The sequence below is a fragment of the Cyclopterus lumpus genome, chromosome 16 (genome assembly GCF_009769545.1).
Source record: "Cyclopterus lumpus isolate fCycLum1 chromosome 16, fCycLum1.pri, whole genome shotgun sequence".
NCBI classification, from domain to species: Eukaryota; Metazoa; Chordata; class Actinopteri; order Perciformes; family Cyclopteridae; genus Cyclopterus; species Cyclopterus lumpus.
Window position 1 is genome coordinate 1415477 of NC_046981.1, and position 22500 is coordinate 1437976.

Consider the following 22500-nt stretch of genomic DNA (forward strand, 5'->3'; position numbering starts at 1 on the left):
TGTTTCCGCTCTCGTAGTCCACGGTCCTGGTGAGGCTGAGGGCGCCGCTCTCCTGGTCGATGCTGAACAGGTTCCCCGGGTTCACCAGCAGCTCGTAGGACAGCCGGCCGCTCTGGAAGGACACGGCCTGCAGCACGGAGACGCTGCGGGGGGCAGAGGGGCGGAGACGGGAGGCTTACGGGTCCACGACCTCAGAGCCAAAGTAGCATTGAGCTAAAAAGCTAACTAGCGTTCATAAAAACAACAACAAACACACAGTGATAAACAACCAGCCACATCTTCTCGGCCGTTGGTCGTGTTGTCGTGTTTTGCGGTTTTCGCTATCTCTTGGTAGCTAACGTTAGCTAGCTAAACCGTTGAAACACTCGCTACAAAACAAACACTACAGGGTGATGATAATAATAATAATAATAAAAATAATATTGATAATAATAATGATAATTAAAATAATAATAATAATGATAATTATTATAATTATAATAACTATAATAATAATAATTATAATAATTATAATAATTATAATGATAATAATTATAATAACAATAATAATAATAATAATGTGTCTGTCTATGCGTATTAACGGGTTAAAAAAGGGCCGACTTAAAAATATACATCTAATAAAATAGTTTAGCCGCGACCATCCAGTAATGAAAGTAGAGTTATGGAAGATAAATATAAAGTCTCTAAAGAGTTTTATTAAAGGGCTTAATAAAACTTAAGGCTCATTTGGACCAGTTACAGCTAATTATGGACCCATGAACCAGGACGGATCTGACCCCAGGTCTGCTGCCTTCGTGGATTATTGTGCACTCGCAAACCATCACATGGCCAATCAATTACACACACACACACACACACACACACACACACACACACACACACGCTGCTCACAGGGTGGCATGGGTACTTGGATATTAATACAATGTGATTTGCGCCAGCACCCCTGAGGGATCCACACACACACACACACACACACACACACATACACACACACACACACCTTCATGTTTATCCAGACCTCGCTTTAAATAAATATTTGAATTTGCTACACTTTCAAATTCTCCGCCTCAGGCCACACTCATACATCTGGCTCCTCCTCCTCCTCCTCCTCCTCTACCCTCTACTCCCTTCTTCTTCTTCTTCTTCTTCTTCTTTTGTCTCGCTCTACAGGGCTCATCTTTTCATCACATGACATGCAAAGCCAAGGAGCTGGCCGTGCACACACACACACACACACACACACACACACAGACACACACACACAGACACACACACACACACAGACACACACACACACACTTCCTGTCTTCCTGTTACTCTTCCTGTCTTCCTGCTACTCTTCCTGTCTTCCTGCTACTCTTCCTGTCTTCCTGCTACTCTTCCTGTCTTCCTGCTACTCTTACTGTCTTCCTGCTACTCTTCCTGTCTTCCTGCTACTCTTCCTGCTACTCTTCCTGTCTTCCTGCTACTCTTCCTGTCTTCCTGCTACTCTTACTGTCTTCCTGCTACTCTTCCTGTCTTCCTGCTACTCTTCCTGTCTTCCTGCTACTCTTCCTGTCTTCCTGCTACTCTTACTGTCTTCCTGCTACTCTTCCTGTCTTCCTGCTACTCTTCCTGTCTTCCTGCTACTCTTCCTGTCTTCCTGCTACTCTTACTGTCTTCCTGCTACTCTTCCTGTCTTCCTGTTACTCTTCCTGTCTTCCTGTTACTCTTCCTGTCTTCCTGCTACTCTTCCTGTCTTCCTGATACTCTTCCTGTCTTCCTGCTACTCTTACTGTCTTCCTGCTACTCTTCCTGTCTTCCTGTTACTCTTCCTGTCTTCCTGCTACTCTTCCTGTCTTCCTGTTACTCTTCCTGTCTTCCTGTTACTCTTCCTGTCTTCCTGCTACTCTTCCTGTCTTCCTGTTACTCTTCCTGTCTTCCTGCTGCTCTTACTGTCTTCCTGCTACTCTTCCTGTCTTCCTGCTACTCTTCCTGTCTTCCTGCTACTCTTCCTGTCTTCCTGCTGCTCTTACTGTCTTCCTGCTACTCTTCCTGTCTTCCTGCTACTCTTCCTGTCTTCCTGTTACTCTTCCTGTCTTCCTGCTACTCTTCCTGTCTTCCTGTTACTCTTCCTGTCTTCCTGCTACTCTTCCTGTCTTCCTGTTACTCTTCCTGTCTTCCTGTTACTCTTACTGTCTTCCTGCTACTCTTCCTGTCTTCCTGTTACTCTTCCTGTCTTCCTGCTACTCTTCCTGCTACTCTTCCTGTCTTCCTGCTACTCTTCCTGTCTTCCTGCTACTCTTCCTGTCTTCCTGCTACTCTTCCTGTCTTCCTGCTACTCTTCCTGTCTTCCTGTTACTCTTCCTGTCTTCCTGCTACTCTTACTGTCTTCCTGCTACTCTTCCTGTCTTCCTGCTACTCTTCCTGTCTTCCTGTTACTCTTCCTGTCTTCCTGTTACTCTTCCTGTCTTCCTGCTACTCTTCCTGTCTTCCTGCTACTCTTCCTGTCTTCCTGTTACTCTTCCTGTCTTCCTGCTACTCTTCCTGTCTTCCTGCTACTCTTCCTGTCTTCCTGCTACTCTTCCCGTCTTCCTGCTACTCTTCCTGTCTTCCTGTTACTCTTCCTGTCTTCCTGCTACTCTTCCTGCTACTCTTCCTGTCTTCCTGCTACTCTTACTGTCTTCCTGCTACTCTTCCCGTCTTCCTGTTACTCTTCCTGTCTTCCTGCTACTCTTCCTGTCTTCCTGCTACTCTTCCTGTCTTCCTGCTACTCTTCCTGTCTTCCTGCTACTCTTCCCGTCTTCCTGCTACTCTTCCTGTCTTCCTGTTACTCTTCCTGTCTTCCTGCTACTCTTCCTGCTACTCTTCCTGTCTTCCTGCTACTCTTCCTGTCTTCCTGCTACTCTTCCTGTCTTCCTGTTACTCTTCCTGTCTTCCTGCTACTCTTCCTGCTACTCTTCCTGTCTTCCTGCTACTCTTACTGTCTTCCTGCTACTCTTCCCGTCTTCCTGCTACTCTTCCTGTCTTCCTGCTACTCTTCCTGTCTTCCTGCTACTCTTCCTGTCTTCCTGCTACTCTTCCCGTCTTCCTGCTACTCTTCCCGTCTTCCTGCTACTCTTCCTGTCTTCCTGCTACTCTTCCTGTCTTCCTGCTACTCTTCCTGTCTTCCTGCTACTCTTCCCGTCTTCCTGCTACTCTTCCTGTCTTCCTGCTACTCTTCCTGTCTTCCTGCTACTCTTCCTGTCTTCCTGCTACTCTTCCTGTCTTCCTGCTACTCTTCCCGTCTTCCTGCTACTCTTCCTGTCTTCCTGCTACTCTTCCTGCTACTCTTCCTGTCTTCCTGCTACTCTTACTGTCTTCCTGTTACTCTTCCTGTCTTCCTGTCTTCCTGCTACTCTTCCTGCTACTCTTCCTGTCTTCCTGCTACTCTTCCTGTCTTCCTGCTACTCTTCCTGCTACTCTTCCTGTCTTCCTGCTACTCTTACTGTCTTCCTGCTACTCTTCCTGTCTTCCTGCTACTCTTCCTGCTACTCTTCCTGTCTTCCTGCTACTCTTACTGTCTTCCTGCTACTCTTCCTGTCTTCCTGCTACTCTTCCTGTCTTCCTGCTACTCTTCCTGTCTTCCTGCTACTCTTACTGTCTTCCTGCTACTCTTCCTGTCTTCCTGTTACTCTTCCTGTCTTCCTGTTACTCTTCCTGTCTTCCTGCTACTCTTCCTGTCTTCCTGCTACTCTTCCTGTCTTCCTGCTACTCTTACTGTCTTCCTGCTACTCTTCCTGTCTTCCTGTTACTCTTCCTGTCTTCCTGCTACTCTTCCTGTCTTCCTGTTACTCTTCCTGTCTTCCTGTTACTCTTCCTGTCTTCCTGCTACTCTTCCTGTCTTCCTGTTACTCTTCCTGTCTTCCTGCTGCTCTTACTGTCTTCCTGCTACTCTTCCTGTCTTCCTGCTACTCTTCCTGTCTTCCTGCTACTCTTCCTGTCTTCCTGCTGCTCTTACTGTCTTCCTGCTACTCTTCCTGTCTTCCTGCTACTCTTCCTGTCTTCCTGTTACTCTTCCTGTCTTCCTGCTACTCTTCCTGTCTTCCTGTTACTCTTCCTGTCTTCCTGTTACTCTTCCTGTCTTCCTGCTACTCTTCCTGCTACTCTTCCTGTCTTCCTGCTACTCTTCCTGTCTTCCTGCTACTCTTCCTGTCTTCCTGCTACTCTTCCTGTCTTCCTGCTGCTCTTACTGTCTTCCTGCTACTCTTCCTGTCTTCCTGTTACTCTTACTGTCTTCCTGTTACTCTTCCTGTCTTCCTGTTACTCTTCCTGTCTTCCTGCTACTCTTCCTGTCTTCCTGTTACTCTTCCTGTCTTCCTGCTACTCTTCCTGTCTTCCTGTTACTCTTCCTGTCTTCCTGCTACTCTTCCTGTCTTCCTGTTACTCTTCCTGTCTTCCTGCTACTCTTCCTGTCTTCCTGCTACTCTTACTGTCTTCCTGCTACTCTTCCTGTCTTCCTGCTACTCTTCCTGTCTTCCTGTTACTCTTCCTGTCTTCCTGCTACTCTTCCTGCTACTCTTCCTGTCTTCCTGTTACTCTTCCTGTCTTCCTGCTACTCTTCCTGTCTTCCTGCTACTCTTCCTGTCTTCCTGCTACTCTTACTGTCTTCCTGCTACTCTTCCTGTCTTCCTGCTACTCTTCCTGTCTTCCTGCTACTCTTACTGTCTTCCTGCTACTCTTCCTGTCTTCCTGCTACTCTTCCTGTCTTCCTGTTACTCTTCCTGTCTTCCTGCTACTCTTCCTGCTACTCTTCCTGTCTTCCTGCTACTCTTCCTGTCTTCCTGCTACTCTTCCTGTCTTCCTGCTACTCTTCCTGTCTTCCTGCTACTCTCCTGTCTTCCTGCTACTCTTCCTGTCTTCCTGTTACTCTTCCTGTCTTCCTGCTACTCTTCCTGTCTTCCTGTTACTCTTCCTGTCTTCCTGCTACTCTTCCTGTCTTCCTGCTACTCTTCCTGTCTTCCTGTTACTCTTCCTGTCTTCCTGCTACTCTTCCTGTCTTCCTGTTACTCTTCCTGTCTTCCTGCTACTCTTCCTGTCTTCCTGCTACTCTCACTCTTCTCACTCAGAAGGTGGTCCAGGTTCCGATCCAGGTCCTGGTCCAGGTCCTGGTCCAGGCTCTGATCATCTCTCGTCTAGACTACTGTAACTCCTCCTTCAGGTCTACCTGCTAATGTCATTCGACCTCTACAGCTCATCCAGAATGCAGCTGCTCGACTGGTCTTCAACCTCCAGAAATTTACCCACAATCCTCTGCTCCCTTCACTGGTTACCAGGACATGGTCTAACCTCACATCCAGGACATGGTCTAACCTCACACCCAGGACATGGTCTAACCTCACACCCAGGACATGGTCTAACCTCACACCCAGGACATGGTCTAACCTCACATCCAGGACATGGTCTAACCTCACATCCAGGACATGGTCTAACCTCACACCCAGGACATGGTCTAACCTCACACCCAGGACATGGTCTAACCTCACACCCAGGACATGGTCTAACCTGATAGCACTTTGTAGTTTAACTTTATTGAAGAAATTGTACTTGCTTGATTCTTGTTGTTCTGAGTTTGGACTCATGGTTTAATGCACTTATTGTAAGTCGCTTTGGATAAAAGCGTCAGCTAAATGTAATGTAATGTAATGTAATGTAATGTAATGTAATGTATTGTATTGTTGCGCAACAATCACCAAGACGATGGTTTAAATAACTTTTCATTTAAATGTGTATTTTGTATTTCCACCGAGCTGACTCACGGTTGTCTGGCGGGCGTGTCCTCCGGCACGTTCACGCCGTAGGAGGCGTTGGTGAACTGCGGCGGCCGGGCGCCGGCCAGCACGGCCACCGTGGCCACGGGGCCTCGCCGTCCGCTCCCGTCCATCGCCTGCACCCGCAGAAGGTACTCCGTGCTGGGGGTCAGAGGTCGCCCTGTGGTCCTGATGTCGCCGGAGCGACGGTCCACCTCGAAGCGACGGTCCACCTCGAAGCGCTCCTCCCCACCTGGGCGAGCGAGGCGAGACGGAGGAGACGCTCGTGAACCAGAAACATGAACCGTGTTTTGGTTTGTGGACATTTTGAGGACTTTCGTTCTGAGATGTTGGTCGTCGCCATTTTGTTTTTTTGAAACCAGTGAACAGGAAGTGCCCATATTAGGAGTGACGTAGAGACGCCTGTGTGGTCGACCTGTCAATCACCTTGTAGCCCCGCCCTAAAGCATACTCTGCTTTACGGTCTGTTTGACTCTAAGCATAGACTTCTATACAACCAGAGGAGTCGCCCCCTGGTGGTCAGGAGAGAGAATGCAGCTTTAACACATGAAGCATAGACTTCTATACAACCAGAGGAGTCGCCCCCTGGTGGTCAGGAGAGAGAATGCAGCTTTAACACATGAAGCATAGACTTCTATACAACCAGAGGAGTTGCCCCCTGGTGGTCAGGAGAGAGAATGCAGCTTTAACACATGAAGCATAGACTTCTATACAACCAGAGGAGTCGCCCCCTGGTGGTCAGGAGAGAGAATGCAGCTTTAACACAATGAAGCATAGACTTCTATACAACCAGAGGAGTCGCCCCCTGGTGGTCAGGAGAGAGAATGCAGCTTTAACACATGAAGCATAGACTTCTATACAACCAGAGGAGTCGCCCCCTGGTGGTCAGGAGAGAGAATGCAGCTTTAACACATGAAGCATAGACTTCATGAGAGGCGACCTTTACCTAAAGTGATGTTATGCAGCTTATGGTCGGTTCTGCTTACCAACACCCAAATAAGCTGGAGGGCTGCTGTGTGTGTGTGTGTGTGTGTGTGTGTGTGTGTGTGTGTGTGTGTGTGTGTGTGAGCTGGGTAACAGTCTTTGAAGACCAAGAAGCAGAGTGCAAGTTCTTTTATTTATCTGTTTTAACCCACGCCACCTGAGATGCAGAGAAAAGACGTGAAGGAAGAAAATGATTAAAAGAAGAGGGAGCGACGTAGGGAAGGAAGTAAGGACGGAGGAGAGGAAAAAAGAGGAGTAAAGGAGGAGCAGCATCCCCAGCTGGTCAACCAGCAGCAGCTGCATCCAACCTGTCAATCATCTCCTTTATTTATGGAGATCATCTCGCTGAACTACTTCCTGTTTGTTTCCAGAGCGAAAGGCTCTGATTGGTCGGTTTAATGGTCATTCACTTCCTTTATTTCAGACAGAAGTGTGAAGAGTTAGCTTAGCTTAGCATTAGAGGTGACACGACAGGTGAATAGATACTGACATTAAGACACTTATAAGGTTTTTACATTTATGATATCTCTTTGTTTCACTGCAAGAATCAGGAAATACTGTCATTTACATCATAATATATAGTTTTTATTAATAAATGTGTATAAATGTATGAATGCACACACTTCTTTTTGAAAGAAGCACTTCTCCTCTGCTGTAAACTTAAGATATTAAAAGTGAGTGAAATCACGTTAAAGCTGCTAATTGGCTTCGCACACGCCGTGAACACTATCCCACATTGGCATGATAATAAAAGGCATTTTAATGTAAATTATTGGATTATTGGTGGGTACACATGTAGTCACATTACGCCAAAGGGAAGTCAGAGGCTCTTAATGTGACAGCATTGGAAATTAGCTCTCAAAATACCCCCCCCCCCCCCCCAGCCTCTCCAGAGACTTCCCTATTATTCCCAATCGGGAGCTTTCTTTGCCCCAGGGAGCGATTACCAGAGCAGCTCCGTGCCGCTTATGTTTATTTATTTATTTTTCTTCTTCTCTCCTTCTCACACTTGACGGTAATTGAAAATCAACAAGTCAAGTTTTTATTTATAAATCGCTCCTTTGAACAAAACAGGTTTTGTCACAGAGAGCCTGATGACAGATACGAGGGAGATGAGAAAATAGATGAAGGAGGTGTTTACAGCCACAACAAACATCATTACAGAGGTTTATTTACACCCTGAACAAGGTCTGGAAACAACAATCTTTCCTCCTTGAATTGTAACTTATTTTAAAGGGAAGTCTATGTGTTGTAGCTGCATTCTCTCTCCTGACCACCAGGGGGTGACTCCTCTGGTTGTATAGAAGTCTATGCTTCATGTATTAAAGCTGCATTCTCTCTCCTGACCACCAGGGGGTGACTCCTCTGGTTGTATAGAAGTCTATGTTTCATGTGTTGTAGCTGCATTCTCTCTCCTGACCACCAGGGGGTGACTCCTCTGGTTGTATAGAAGTCTATGCTTCATGTGTTAAAGCTGCATTCTCTCTCCTGACCACCAGGGGGTGACTCCTCTGGTTGTATAGAAGTCTATGCGTCTATGCTTCATGTGTTAAAGCTGCATTCTCTCTCCTGACCACCAGGGGGCCACTCCTCTGGTTGTATAGAAGTCTATGCTTCATGTGTTAAAGCTGCATTCTCTCTCCTGACCACCAGGGGGCGACTCCTCTGGTTGTATAGAAGTCTATGCTTCATGTGTTAAAGCTGCATTCTCTCTCCTGACCACCAGGGGGCCACTCCTCTGGTTGTATAGAAGTCTATGCTTCATGTGTTAAAGCTGCATTCTCTCTCCTGACCACCAGGGGGCCACTCCTCTGGTTGTATAGAAGTCTATGCTTCATGTGTTAAAGCTGCATTCTCTCTCCTGACCACCAGGGGGCGACTCCTCTGGTTGTATAGAAGTCTATGCTTCATGTGTTAAAGCTGCATTCTCTCTCCTGACCACCAGGGGGCGACTCCTCTGGTTGTATAGAAGTCTATGCTTCATGTGTTAAAGCTGCATTCTCTCTCCTGACCACCAGGGGGGCGACTCCTCTGGTTGTATAGAAGTCTATGCTTCATGTGTTAAAGCTGCATTCTCTCTCCTGACCACCAGGGGGCTCCACGTGACTCCTCAGTCCAGATATGGTCACTTCCTGTTCACTGGTTGCAAAGAACAAAAATGGCGACGGCCAAAGTATGGTGTTCTTAAAAGTAGGATGTAAGTATAAACAGTGTACTCACTGTCCAGCAGGAGGAACTGTGTTTGTCCGATCGTCCCGTCTCGTTGCCGTGCCGACAGTCGGTAGACTACGGAGCCGGCCGCGGCGTCGGGACCCACGGCGCCCAGGTACGGCGAGGGGAACATGGCCCACTGCAGGTCGGCCTGGCTGGACGTGCTCAGAGTCAACCTGCACAGGTACCACTCCTCACCTGCAGGGGGAGAGAGAAACATGAAGGACAGCAGTGACTTCATTATTTAAACACGTGTTCAGTCGGAAAATAACAAAAAACAAAGCTTTAAACGCGGAGACATCCGTCCTGTCAAAGAGTAGAAAACAATGAGGTGGTGAACCAAACCAACCAGAACACCCAGCGGCTGCTAACGCTACACTGGAAGGAACCATGCTAACGCAACACTGGATGGAACCATGCTAACGCAACACTGGATGGAACCATGCTAACGCTACACTGGAAGGAACCATGCTAACGCAACACTGGAAGGAACCATGCTAACGCAACACTGGAAGGAACCATGCTAACGCAACACTGGATGGAACCATGCTAACGCAACACTGGAAGGAACCATGCTAACGCAACACTGGAGGAACCATGCTAACGCAACACTGGATGGAACCATGCTAACGCAACACTGGATGGAACCATTCTCAAGGTCACATTGGTGAATTGTTATCGTCGTTTTAAGCCAATATTTAGTGTTTTTCTGTATCTATTTTTATTGCTGTTGTTTTGTGTACTTTGGTTGCGGCTTCATTCCGTTGGTTCGTTAGCTGCCTCCTTTTTTCTCGCCACACAGCTCGTTAGCTAAGCTAGCGCAGCAGCATGAAAGACGTCTCTGAGAAGAAGAAGTGTATAAAAACAACAACAACCAGCGCGCCGTGTTTTTAGTTTCTCGTCTTTTCATCTCGACGAGACGGCGAGGAGAGGAAGCCGAGCAGCTCCTCCAAAATAAAACAACAACACTTTCAGAGGAACTCCCGTTCGCCCAGTCAGAAATACACATGTGTTCCTCTTCTTCTTCCTCTTCGTCTTTTCTTCTTCACGTCTTTCTTCTCCGAGTCGTCGGCTTCTGAGGAGGGATTTGTTGGGTTTGAAGGTCGCTGTTGTTTTTGTTTCACGGCGAGAAGAGACAACAAGAACAAGAGAGAGGAGTTCACTTCAGAGAGAGAGACAAGATGAGGAGGAGGAGGAGGAGGAGGTGAGAACACAACAGTGTCTGAGTCTCTTTTTATATCGTCTCTGAAGGTCTGTCAACACACTGAGAGCAGGAGAAGGGGAGGAGAGGAGGAGGAAGAGGAGGAAGAGGAGCACATGGAAGAGAAGAAATAGAGATGGAGGAAAAGAGATAAAGGAGAAGCAAAGAGGTTGACCTCTAAAAACACAAATTAAGATAAGAGGAGGAGAAAGAGGACAGGAAGGAGAGGAGTATTGGGAGGATGTAGAAGGAAAAGTGATGGAGGAAGGGGAGGAGGATGAAAGAGCGAGGGGAAAAGAGAGTAAGGAGGTGGAGGGAAGTAACGAATAAAAAGGCCTTTGAAAACAAGAATTTAAGAGGAGGAGGAGGAGGAGAAAGAGGGAGAAATGAGAGTATGGAGGAAGAGGAGAGGGTGACGTGTAAAAAGAGTGTCAGGAGAAAACAAAGAGGTTGACCTTTAAAAACACAAAGGCAAGAAGAAGTAGAAGAAGAAGAAGAAGAAGAAGAGGAGGAGGAGGAGGAGGAGGAGGAGGAGGAGGGGGTGATGAAGGAGAAGCTTTCCAGCTCGCTGCTCCTCTTCTTCCGTCTTCAGCTCATAAAATCCAGAATAATCAAATCTCCTCGTCTGAAGCTTCACGTATGAAATGAAATGCGTCTCGTTATCCCGATGAACATCAACGCCTCACATGAGAGGAAGGGGGGAGGAGGAGGAGGACGAGGAGGAGGACGAGGGAGGAAGAGGAGGACGAGGAGGACGAGGACGAGGGAGGACGAGGAAGAGGAGGACGAGGAGGAGGACGAGGGAGGAGGACGAGGGAGGAAGAGGAGGACGAGGAGGAGGAGGACGAGGGAGGACGAGGAAGAGGAGGACGAGGAGGAGGACGAGGGAGGAGGACGAGGGAGGAGGAGGAAGAGGAGGAGGAAGAGGAGGAGGAGGAGGAGGAGGACGAGGACGAGGGAGGAGGACGAGGGAGGAAGAGGAGGACGAGGAGGAGGAGGACGAGGGAGGACGAGGAAGAGGAGGACGAGGAGGAGGACGAGGGAGGAAGAGGAAGAGGAGGAGGAAGAGGAGGACGAGGAGGAGGACGAGGGAGGAAGAGGAAGAGGAGGACGAGGAGGACGAGGATGAGGAGAGGAGAGGTCACACATGTGTCTTCAGCCTTCACTCGTATCCTTCCACTCGGCCTCCTCACGGTTCAGCCTTCACTCATATCCTTCCACTCGGCCTCCTCACGGTTCAGCCTTCACTCATATCCTTCCACTCGGCCTCCTCGGCTAAGGGAGACGCTCCTCGCCGCCTGAAGCGGTGAACCGATCCCCGATGAACCAAACAAAGGCACACCGAAACCTCAGAGGGCCTGCAGCGAGGAAGAGGAGTGGAAGAGGACGAAGGGGAAAAGCTGAACGCCGAGCGTCACTTCCTTCCGGGGGAAGGACGCGTTAGCTCCTTGAAGCGCGGCTGAAGTTTCCGTCTGCATGTTGAACTCCCTCATGAACTGCTGTCACTGCTCCGTTTCTCTGTGCAGCTTCAGGTGGTTTGAGCCTCTGTGCTTCTTTCCTGACGAGCTTGGCCTGATTCTGTGGCGGCGATCAATCACGTTATGTACGAGGCTCTCGGCGGGCCAGTCAAACAGGAAGTGGCGAGAACAACAAATAGTCCTGTAAGCCAACAACTCCAATTCATTCATTTATTTACTAAGCTACTAAGTTACTAAGCTACTAAGCTACTTATTTACTAAGCTACTAAGCTACTAAGCTACTAAGTTACTAAGCTACTAAGCTACTATGATACTAAGTTACTAAGTTACTAAGCTACTTATTTACTAAGTTACTATGCTACTAAGCTACTAAGATACTAAGTTACTATGCTACTAAGTTACTAAGCTACTAAGCTACTTATTTACTAAGCTCCTAAGCTAATAAGCTACTAAATTACTAAGCTTCCTCCTCCTCGCCTCCACAACCACGGCTAACGACCGGTCCCAACGGCTAAAGGCCGGTTCCAGCTAACGGTCGGTTCCAGCTAACGGCCTGTTCCAGCTAACGGTCGGATCCAGCTAACGGTCGGATCCAGCTAACGGTCGGTTCCAGCTAACGGTCGGTTCCAGCTAACGGTCGGATCCAGCTAACGTTCGGTTTCAGCTAACGGCCGGTTCCAGCTAACGTTCGGTTCCAGCTAACGTTCGGTTTCAGCTAACGGCCGGTTCCAGCTAACGTTCGGTTTCAGCTAACGGCCGGTTCCAGCTTGATTGAAACAAGAAAGTCGAATCAGAAGAGTTCAGACAAAAGAAGCAGAGAGTAGAAAGACCCCTTGATCCCCTTTAACCCTGAAGTGTGTGTGTGTGTGTGTGTGTGTGTGTGTGTGTGTGTGTGTGTGTGTGTGTGTGTGTGTGTGTTTGTGTGTGATTGACAGGGTGCAGGTGTTCCTGTGAGACCGGTTGCCGAGACAACGTGTCTCTGTGACATGAGAGAGCACTCAGACTTTGTGTTTCCACGTGTGTGCGAGCGATATATATATATATATATATATATTAATATATATATATATATAAATATATATATATATATATATATATATATAAATATATATATATATATAAATATATAAATATATGAATATATATATATTTATGAAATAGGGATTCAGACTAAACAAAAACATTGACTTAACATCTTTTTTTACTATTTGCTCTTATTAGTCAAGATATGAATCCAGTGAATTAAAACTAGATAAAACGAAGTAAACAATAAAAACATGAAGGTGAAATCCTAAAATATGTTGTGTTACGGATGAGTTAACTGAATTGATGGACTCTGAACCCAAAAGCTAAAAGCATGTTTGCTGTAAACATAAGCCAGAAAAAAAACATTATCTTCAGAGAATCATCTCTCCCACAGTCCTTGAACGCATCGTGTGTCACAAACATTTCATCCTGAGCTCCTCAGTGAAATGCCATAATAATATTCTGCACTAAAGACGTGTTCTAGTTCTAGTCATCAGGGTTCTGTTTAGAGCAGCAGAACTTTATATGACAGAGAAAATCAAAGAAACATGTGAGAGGAAACAAAACACCCCAAAACTAACCGACTTCAGTCTGGACCTGGACCTCCATCTGGTCCCTGGGAGCCAGCGGACAGAGGCCTGCTGCATCCTAATGAACCACCTTATAGACTGGCCTACTTTACACACACACACACACACACACACAGACACACACACACACACACACACACACACACAGACACACACACACACACAGACACACACACACACACACACACACACCAAGTCCTGCGGGCACACAGTTAATTAATCCCCATTTTTCAGTGCTGATGAAAGAGAGAGAGAGACAGACAGTGCGTGTGTGTGTGTGTGTGTGTGTGTGTGTGCGTGTGTGTGTGCGTGTGTGTGTGTGCGTGTGTGTGTGTGCGTGTGTGTGTGTGTGTGCGTGTGTGTGTGTGTGTGTGCGTGTGTGTGTGTGTGCGTGTGTGTGTCTGCGCGTGCGTCCACTATAAGTCGTCGTGGACTCTCAGGAGCAAAATAGCAACACGGAAACTCAATTAAGGTTTGATTGTGTGGTCAAAGAGGAGGAGGAGGAGGAGGAAGACGAGGAGGAGGAGGAGGAAGACGAGGAGGAGGAGGAAGAGGAGGAAGAGGAGGAGGAGGTGAAAGAGAAGGAGGAGGAAGAGGAGCAGGAAAAGGAAGAGGAGGAAGAGGAGGAAGACGAGGAGGAGGTGAAAGAGAAGGAGGAGGAAGAGGAGCAGGAAGAGGAGGAAGAGGAGAAGGAGCAGGAGGAGGAGGAGGAGGAGGAGGAGGAGGAGGAGGAAACAGAACATGGAAGTGAAAATAGAGTGAAAATATTAAAGCATTCGTATCTTTACGTGAAATAATGTTCTGTAATTCACCTTAAATCAAGAAGGAAATCTCAAAAACAACAGGAAGTCAAGAAGGAAGTCTCAAAAACAACAGGAAGTCAAGAAGGAAGTCTCGAAACAACAGGAAGTCAAGAAGGAAGTCTCGAAACAACAGGAAGTCAAGAAGGAAGTCTCAAAAACAACAGGAAGTCAACAGGAAGTCAAGAAGGAAGTCTCAAAAACAACAGGAAGTCAAGAAGGAAGTCTCAAAAACAACAGGAAGTCAAGAAGGAAGTCTCGAAACAACAGGAAGTCAAGAAGGAAGTCTCGAAACAACAGGAAGTCAAGAAGGAAGTCTCGAAACAACAGGAAGTCAAGAAGGAAGTCTCAAAAACAACAGGAAATCAAGAAGGAAGTCTCGAAACAACAGGAAGTCAAGAAGGAAGTCTCAAAAACAACAGGAAGTCAACAGGAAGTCAAGAAGGAAGTCTCAAAAACAACAGGAAGTCAAGAAGGAAGTCTCAAAAACAACAGGAAGTCAAGAAGGAAGTCTCGAAACAACAGGAAGTCAAGAAGGAAGTCTCAAAAACAACAGGAAGTCAAACAGGAAGTCAAGAAGGAAGTCTCAAAAACAACAGGAAGTCAAGAAGGAAGTCTCGAAACAACAGGAAGTCAAGAAGGAAGTCTCGAAACAACAGGAAGTGAACGTTACGTAACTTTTCATCTGGAGTTGGAACCACCGGATCAGAACCCTTTTAAAGACATCAATTAAAGATGGCCGCCCAGGCCTCAAAAAGCCAACTGATGACATCATTGCATCACCCGTCGCCGGTTGGTTCCCAGAGAACTGAAGCTGATCCACCGCTTACAGAACCCCCCCCCCCCCCCCCCCCCCCAAACAGCTGATCCACCGCTTCCCACTGAGGGGAATACAGCGCCTCCCCCCCCCCCCCCCCCCCCCCCATCTGGCCAATCAAGAAGGGGGATCCGATGGAGGAATCCCCCACCCATGTCATTGATCCTCTCTGTGTCAATAATATCCGGCCTGTGGATCAGCTGTTGGTGGGGGTCCTGGGGGGGAGAAAGGCATCATGGGAAGTGGAGCAACCGGACGGGTCGAACAGGATTTACTGATAACTCATGGCGTTAGTTTTAATCTGTATGTGTGTGTGTGTGTGTGTGTGTGTGTGTGTGTGTGTGTGTGTGTGTGTGTGTGTGTGTGTGTGTGTGTGTGCTTCTGCAAGACTTTCACCAGAAGAAGAAAGGGAGGAAACATGAAAGGACTAAAAACCGATGGAAAGAAAAGAAATGGAGCTTTTCAGAGTAAATCTGTTAAAAAGGAACAGAAACAAACAACACTGAATAAAGTAGAACCGGAACCGACCAGACCACATAAGACCAGACCAGACCACATAAGACCAGACCAGACCACATAAGACCAGACCAGACCACATAAGACCAGAATGTGCAAGACTCTTAAAAACAATCAGACAAAATCAGACTGGACCAGATAAAATGGACTTGGACCAGACCGGAACAGATTAGAACAAGACCACTTTGAACCACGTGAGACCTGATTTGACCAGACTAAAACAGACCAGGTGAGTTGGGACTGGACAGGATTACACCTAGACCAGATCTTGATCAGACCAGATCAGGACAGATTAGAACAAGACCACTTTAGATCAGAGGAGAACCGAAAAAAACAAACAAACCAAACTACAAAAACCCAGACCAGATCAGACCAGAACAGATTAGCCCAAAACAGGATTGGACCAGATGAGATCTAAGTAGAACAAACCAGGCTAGAGGAGACCAGGTGAGATCAGACCCATCAGATGTAATCAGACCAGAAAAGAGCAGATTGGACCATGACTAGACCAGATGAGACCTATCTAAACCAGATTAGTGCAGACCAGACCAGATGAAAATAGGTTCTGGAGCAGAACCAAGGTTGTTGTGGAGCATTTGATGATGAAGATTCATAATACTTTGTTTGGGTTTGGATGGTTTTAGAGAAGGTCGTCAGAAGGTCGTGGAGGTCAAAGGGTCTCGTGGGTACATTGAGGTGCTGGAGGAGTTTGGAAAGTTTTGAAGGGGAACGTTGATGCTTCTGTGTGACTGGATGGTTCTGGTGTGAGATGTTGGACTTCCTGGTCTTTTAAAAGTTCATGCAGGTTTCATCAGGTCCAACCCAAGCCTCGGTGTGGGGGGGTTCTGAGTAATGGAAAGGACTTAGGAGGTTTTAGGGAGGCCTCGTGGGTTTGGGGAGGTTTTTAGAAGACTTTGGAAGGTTGTTAAATTCTTCAGAACTTTTTAAGACGGTTCGGTAGATGCGACGTTGAGTTGGAATAAGAAGTGAAGGTTTTCAGTGGAACAGGGTTTCCAGGCCCGGTAGAGGACTCTGGGGGGCGTTACCAGGATGTGGGATGTGTTCTGAGACCTGGGAGATTTGTTTGGGGAGTCGTCTCCGATCCGTCAGAGCGACCGAGGAAGAAGATCCGCGTGAGAGCGTCTGAATTATGAATATCTGACGACTTCTGTCAGACATTAAAAAATAAAGCGCTGAAAGTTTAATGCGGCGCATCGTTGATTATTGATGTGACAACTATGGGTCCGCTTGAGAGCCACGCGGGCCTCAAAGGGTTCTACCCGTCTGTGTTCTACCCGCCTGTGTTCTACATGTCTGTGTTCTACATGTCTGTGTTCTACATGTCTGTGTTCTACCCGTCTGTGTTCTATATGTCTGTGTTCTACATGTCTGTGTTCTACATGCCTGTGTTCTACATGTCTGTGTTCTACATGTCTGTGTTCTACATGTCTGTGTTCTACATGTCTGTGTTCTACCTGTCTGTGTTCTACCCGTCTGTGTTCTACATGTCTGTTTTCCACATGTCTGTGTTCTACCCGTCTGTGTTCTACATGTCTGTGTTCTACCCGTCTTTGTTCTACATGTCTGTGTTCTACATGTCTGTGTTCTACATGTCTGTGTTCTACCCGTCTGTGTTCTACCCATCTGTGTTCTACCCGGCTGTGTTCTACCCGTCTGTGTTCTACAAGTCTGTGTTCTACCCGTCTGTGTTCTACCCGTCTGTGTTCTACCCGTCTGTGTTCTACCTGTCTGTGTTCTACCCGCCTGTGTTCTACCCGTCTGTGTTCTACATGTCTGTGTTCTTCCCGTCTGTGTTCTACCTGTCTGTGTTCTACCCGCCTGTGTTCTACATGTCTGTGTTCTACCCGTCTGTGTTCTACCTGTCTGTGTTCTACCCGCCTGTGTTCTACCCGTCTGTGTTCTACATGTCTGTGTTCTTCCCGTCTGTGTTCTACATGTCTGTGTTCTACCCGTCTGTGTTCTACCTGTCTGTGTTCTACCCGTCTGTGTTCTACATGTCTGTGTTCTACATGTCTGTGTTCTACCCGTCTGTGTTCTACCTGTCTGTGTTCTACCCGCCTGTGTTCTACATGTCTGTGTTCTACATGTCTGTGTTCTTCCCGTCTGTGTTCTTCCCGTCTGTGTTCTAAACCATCTGTGTTTCTACCCGTCTGTGTTCTACCCGCCTGTGTTCTACATGTCTGTGTTCTACATGTCTGTGTTCTACCCGTCTGTGTTCTACATGTCTGTGTTCTACCCGTCTGTGTTCTACCTGTCTGTGTTCTACATGTCTGTGTTCTACATGTCTGTGTTCTACATGTCTGTGTTCTACATGTCTGTGTTCTACATGTCTGTGTTCTACCTGTCTGTGTTCTACCCGTCTGTGTTCTACATGTCTGTTTTCCACATGTCTGTGTTCTACCCGTCTGTGTTCTACATGTCTGTGTTCTACATGTCTGTGTTCTACATGTCTGTGTTCTACATGTCTGTGTTCTACCCGTCTGTGTTCTACCCATCTGTGTTCTACCCGGCTGTGTTCTACCCGTCTGTGTTCTACAAGTCTGTGTTCTACCCGTCTGTGTTCTACCCGTCTGTGTTCTACCCGTCTGTGTTCTACCTGTCTGTGTTCTACCCGCCTGTGTTCTACCCGTCTGTGTTCTACATGTCTGTGTTCTTCCCGTCTGTGTTCTACCTGTCTGTGTTCTACCCGCCTGTGTTCTACATGTCTGTGTTCTACCCGTCTGTGTTCTACCTGTCTGTGTTCTACCCGCCTGTGTTCTACCCGTCTGTGTTCTACATGTCTGTGTTCTTCCCGTCTGTGTTCTACATGTCTGTGTTCTACCCGTCTGTGTTCTACCTGTCTGTGTTCTACCCGTCTGTGTTCTACATGTCTGTGTTCTACATGTCTGTGTTCTACCCGTCTGTGTTCTACCTGTCTGTGTTCTACCCGCCTGTGTTCTACATGTCTGTGTTCTACATGTCTGTGTTCTTCCCGTCTGTGTTCTTCCCGTCTGTGTTCTAACCATCTGTGTTCTACCCGTCTGTGTTCTACCCGCCTGTGTTCTACATGTCTGTGTTCTACATGTCTGTGTTCTACCCGTCTGTGTTCTACATGTCTGTGTTCTACCCGTCTGTGTTCTACCTGTCTGTGTTCTACATGTCTGTGTTCTACATGTCTGTGTTCTACATGTCTGTGTTCTACCCGTCTGTGTTCTACCCGCCTGTGTTCTACATGTCTGTGTTCTACATGTCTGTGTTCTACATGTCTGTGTTCTTCCCGTCTGTGTTCTTCCCGTCTGTGTTCTAACCATCTGTGTTCTACCCGTCTGTGTTCTACCCGCCTGTGTTCTACATGTCTGTGTTCTACATGTCTGTGTTCTACCCGTCTGTGTTCTACATGTCTGTGTTCTACCCGTCTGTGTTCTACCTGTCTGTGTTCTACATGTCTGTGTTCTACATGTCTGTGTTCTACCCGGCTGTGTTCTACATGTCTGTGTTCTACATGTCTGTGTTCTACCCGGCTGTGTTCTACATGTCTGTGTTCTACCCGTCTGTGTTCTACATGTCTGTGTTCTACCCGTCTGTGTTCTACATGTCTGTGTTCTACCCGTCTGTGTTCTACATGTCTGTGTTCTACCCGGCTGTGTTCTACATGTCTGTGTTCTACCCGTCTGTGTTCTACATGTCTGTGTTCTACATGTCTGTGTTCTACATGTCTGTGTTCTACATGTCTGTGTTCTACCCGGCTGTGTTCTACATGTCTGTGTTCTACCCGGCTGTGTTCTACATGTCTGTGTTCTACATGTCTGTGTTCTACATGTCTGTGTTCTACCCGTCTGTGTTCTACATGTCTGTGTTCTACCCGGCTGTGTTCTACATGTCTGTGTTCTACATGTCTGTGTTCTACCCGGCTGTGTTCTACATGTCTGTGTTCTACCCGTCTGTGTTCTACATGTCTGTGTTCTACCCGTCTGTGTTCTACATGTCTGTGTTCTACCCGTCTGTGTTCTACATGTCTGTGTTCTACCCGGCTGTGTTCTGCCCGTCTGTGTTCTACATGTCTGTGTTCTACATGTCTGTGTTCTACCCGTCTGTGTTCTACATGTCTGTGTTCTACCCGGCTGTGTTCTGCCCGTCTGTGTTCTACATGTCTGTGTTCTACATGTCTGTGTTCTACCCGTCTGTGTTCTACATGTCTGTGTTCTACCCGTCTGTGTTCTACATGTCTGTGTTCTACATGTCTGTGTTCTACATGTCTGTGTTCTACATGTCTGTGTTCTACCCGGCTGTGTTCTACATGTCTGTGTTCTACCCATCTGTGTTCTACCCGGCTGTGTTCTACATGCCTGTGTTCTACATGTCTGTGTTCTACATGTCTGTGTTCTACCCGTCTGTGTTCTACATGTCTGTATTCTACCCGTCTGTGTTCTACATGTCTGTGTTCTACATGTCTGTGTTCTACCTGTCTGTGTTCTACCCATCTGTGTTCTACCCGTCTGTGTTCTACCCGTCTGTGTTCTACATGTCTGTGTTCTACCCGGCTGTGTTCTACCCGTCTGTGTTCTACATGTCTGTGTTCTACATGTCTGTGTTCTACATGTCTGTGTTCTACATGTCTGTGTTCTACCCGTCTGTGTTCTACCCGTCTGTGTTCTACAAGTCTGTGTTCTACAAGTCTGTGTTCTACCCGTCTGTGTTCTACCCGTCTGTGTTCTACATGTCTGTGTTCTACCCGTCTGTGTTCTACAAGTCTGTGTTCTACCCGTCTGTGTTCTACATGTCTGTGTTCTACCCGTCTGTGTTCTACCCGCCTGTGTTCTACCCGTCTGTGTTCTACCTGTCTGTGTTCTACCCGCCTGTGTTCTACCCGTCTGTGTTCTACATGTCTGTGTTCTTCCCGTCTGTGTTCTACCTGTCTGTGTTCTACCCGCCTGTGTTCTACATGTCTGTGTTCTACATGTCTGTGTTCTACCCGTCTGTGTTCTACCTGTCTGTGTTCTACCTGTCTGTGTTCTACCCGTCTGTGTTCTACCCGTCTGTGTTCTACATGTCTGTGTTCTACATGTCTGTGTTCTACCCGCCTGTGTTCTACATGTCTGTGTTCTACCTGTCTGTGTTCTACATGTCTGTGTTCTACATGTCTGTGTTCTTCCCGTCTGTGTTCTACCCATCTGTGTTCTACCCATCTGTGTTCTACATGTCTGTGTTCTTCCCGTCTGTGTTCTAACCATCTGTGTTCTACCCGTCTGTGTTCTACCCGCCTGTGTTCTACCCGCCTGTGTTCTACATGTCTGTGTTCTACCTGTCTGTGTTCTACCCGTCTGTGTTCTAACCATCTGTGTTCTACCCGTCTGTGTTCTACCCGCCTGTGTTCTACCCGCCTGTGTTCTACATGTCTGTGTTCTACATGTCTGTGTTCTACCCGCCTGTGTTCTACATGTCTGTGTTCTACCTGTCTGTGTTCTACATGTCTGTGTTCTACATGTCTGTGTTCTTCCGTCTGTGTTCTACCCATCTGTGTTCTACCCATCTGTGTTCTACATGTCTGTGTTCTTCCCGTCTGTGTTCTAACCATCTGTGTTCTACCCGTCTGTGTTCTACCCGCCTGTGTTCTACCCGTCTGTGTTCTACCTGTCTGTGTTCTACCTGTCTGTGTTCTACCCGTCTGTGTTCTACCCGTCTGTGTTCTACATGTCTGTGTTCTACATGTCTGTGTTCTACCCGTCTGTGTTCTACATGCCTGTGTTCTACATGTCTGTGTTCTACATGTCTGTGTTCTACATGTCTGTGTTCTACCCGTCTGTGTTCTACATGTCTGTGTTCTACATGTCTGTGTTCTACATGTCTGTGTTCTACCCGTCTGTGTTCTACATGTCTGTGTTCTACATGTCTGTGTTCTACCCGGCTGTGTTCTACATGCCTGGGTTCTACCCGTCTGTGTTCTACATGTCTGTGTTCTACATGTCTGTGTTCTACCCGCCTGTGTTCTACATGTCTGTGTTCTACATGTCTGTGTTCTACCCGTCTGTGTTCTACCCGTCTGTGTTCTACATGTCTGTGTTCTACCCATCTGTGTTCTACCCATCTGTGTTCTACCCGTCTGTGTTCTACATGTCTGTGTTCTACATGTCTGTGTTCTACCCGTCTGTGTTCTACATGTCTGTGTTCTACCCGTCTGTGTTCTACATGTCTGTGTTCTACCCGTCTGTGTTCTACAAAAGATGTTATCCATTTGTTTTGTTAGCGGATCTCAGTCAGCGTTTCCAAACAGAAAACTTTATAGAGAATGATGTGAAAAACACACACACACACACAGACACACACACAGACACACAGACACACACACAGACACACAGACACACACACACAGACACACACACACAGACACACACACAAACACACACACACAGACACACACACACAGACACACGCACAACAATTGGAGCATTCCAGACTGAATAGAGTTAAGCCACTTTCTTTCTGTGATAAACTTCAATGCCCCCCCCCCCCCCCCCCCCCCCCCACACACACACACACACACACACACACACACACACACCCTACAGATCTGGCGACTCATTCTGCTGATCAAAGGCTCAGATTTGCTCCATTGTGTAGATAAACCCAGGAACACACTTATCACAACACACACACACACACACATATACACACACAAACACATACACACACACACACACACATATACACACACAAACACACACACACACACACATATACACACACAAACACATACACACACACACACACACGGCCACTCTTCCAAAACCGAGGGCGGCTGCTGGCTGATCATTATGACCTTATGACCTCGTTGTAGGAGTTCATGCTAAGCTAATCGTAACGCCGCCGCGCAGAGTGAGGCGGAGTGTATTCCATCAGAAGGGTGAGATGGAAACAGGAGAGCTGTAGGAGGAGGAGTGTAAAGTCACTTCTTCACTTTATGGCTCACTTAAGTGTTTCAGATATTACAACCTGCTGTTCAGCTCCTGCTCACTTAACACATGAAGCATAGACTTCTATACAACCAGAGGAGTCGCCCCCTGGTGGTCAGGAGAGAGAATGCAGCTTTA

General features: G+C 47.2%; 1 protein-coding gene across 1 annotated transcript in view; it reads right to left on the reverse strand.

Annotated features, from left to right (window-relative positions):
• The window catches only part of si:dkey-22o22.2 (neural-cadherin), a 92155-nt gene that overhangs the window by 39300 nt on the left and 30355 nt on the right, over window positions 1-22500 (reverse strand). Inside the window, exons 2-4 of the mRNA XM_034554267.1 lie at window positions 8994-9182; window positions 5778-6021; window positions 1-143 (exon numbers count right to left, since the gene is read on the reverse strand). The exon at window positions 1-143 is cut by the window's left edge and continues 62 nt beyond it. Coding sequence (XP_034410158.1) covers window positions 1-143; window positions 5778-6021; window positions 8994-9182 — 576 coding nt within the window. The remainder of the gene's footprint in view (window positions 144-5777; window positions 6022-8993; window positions 9183-22500) is intronic.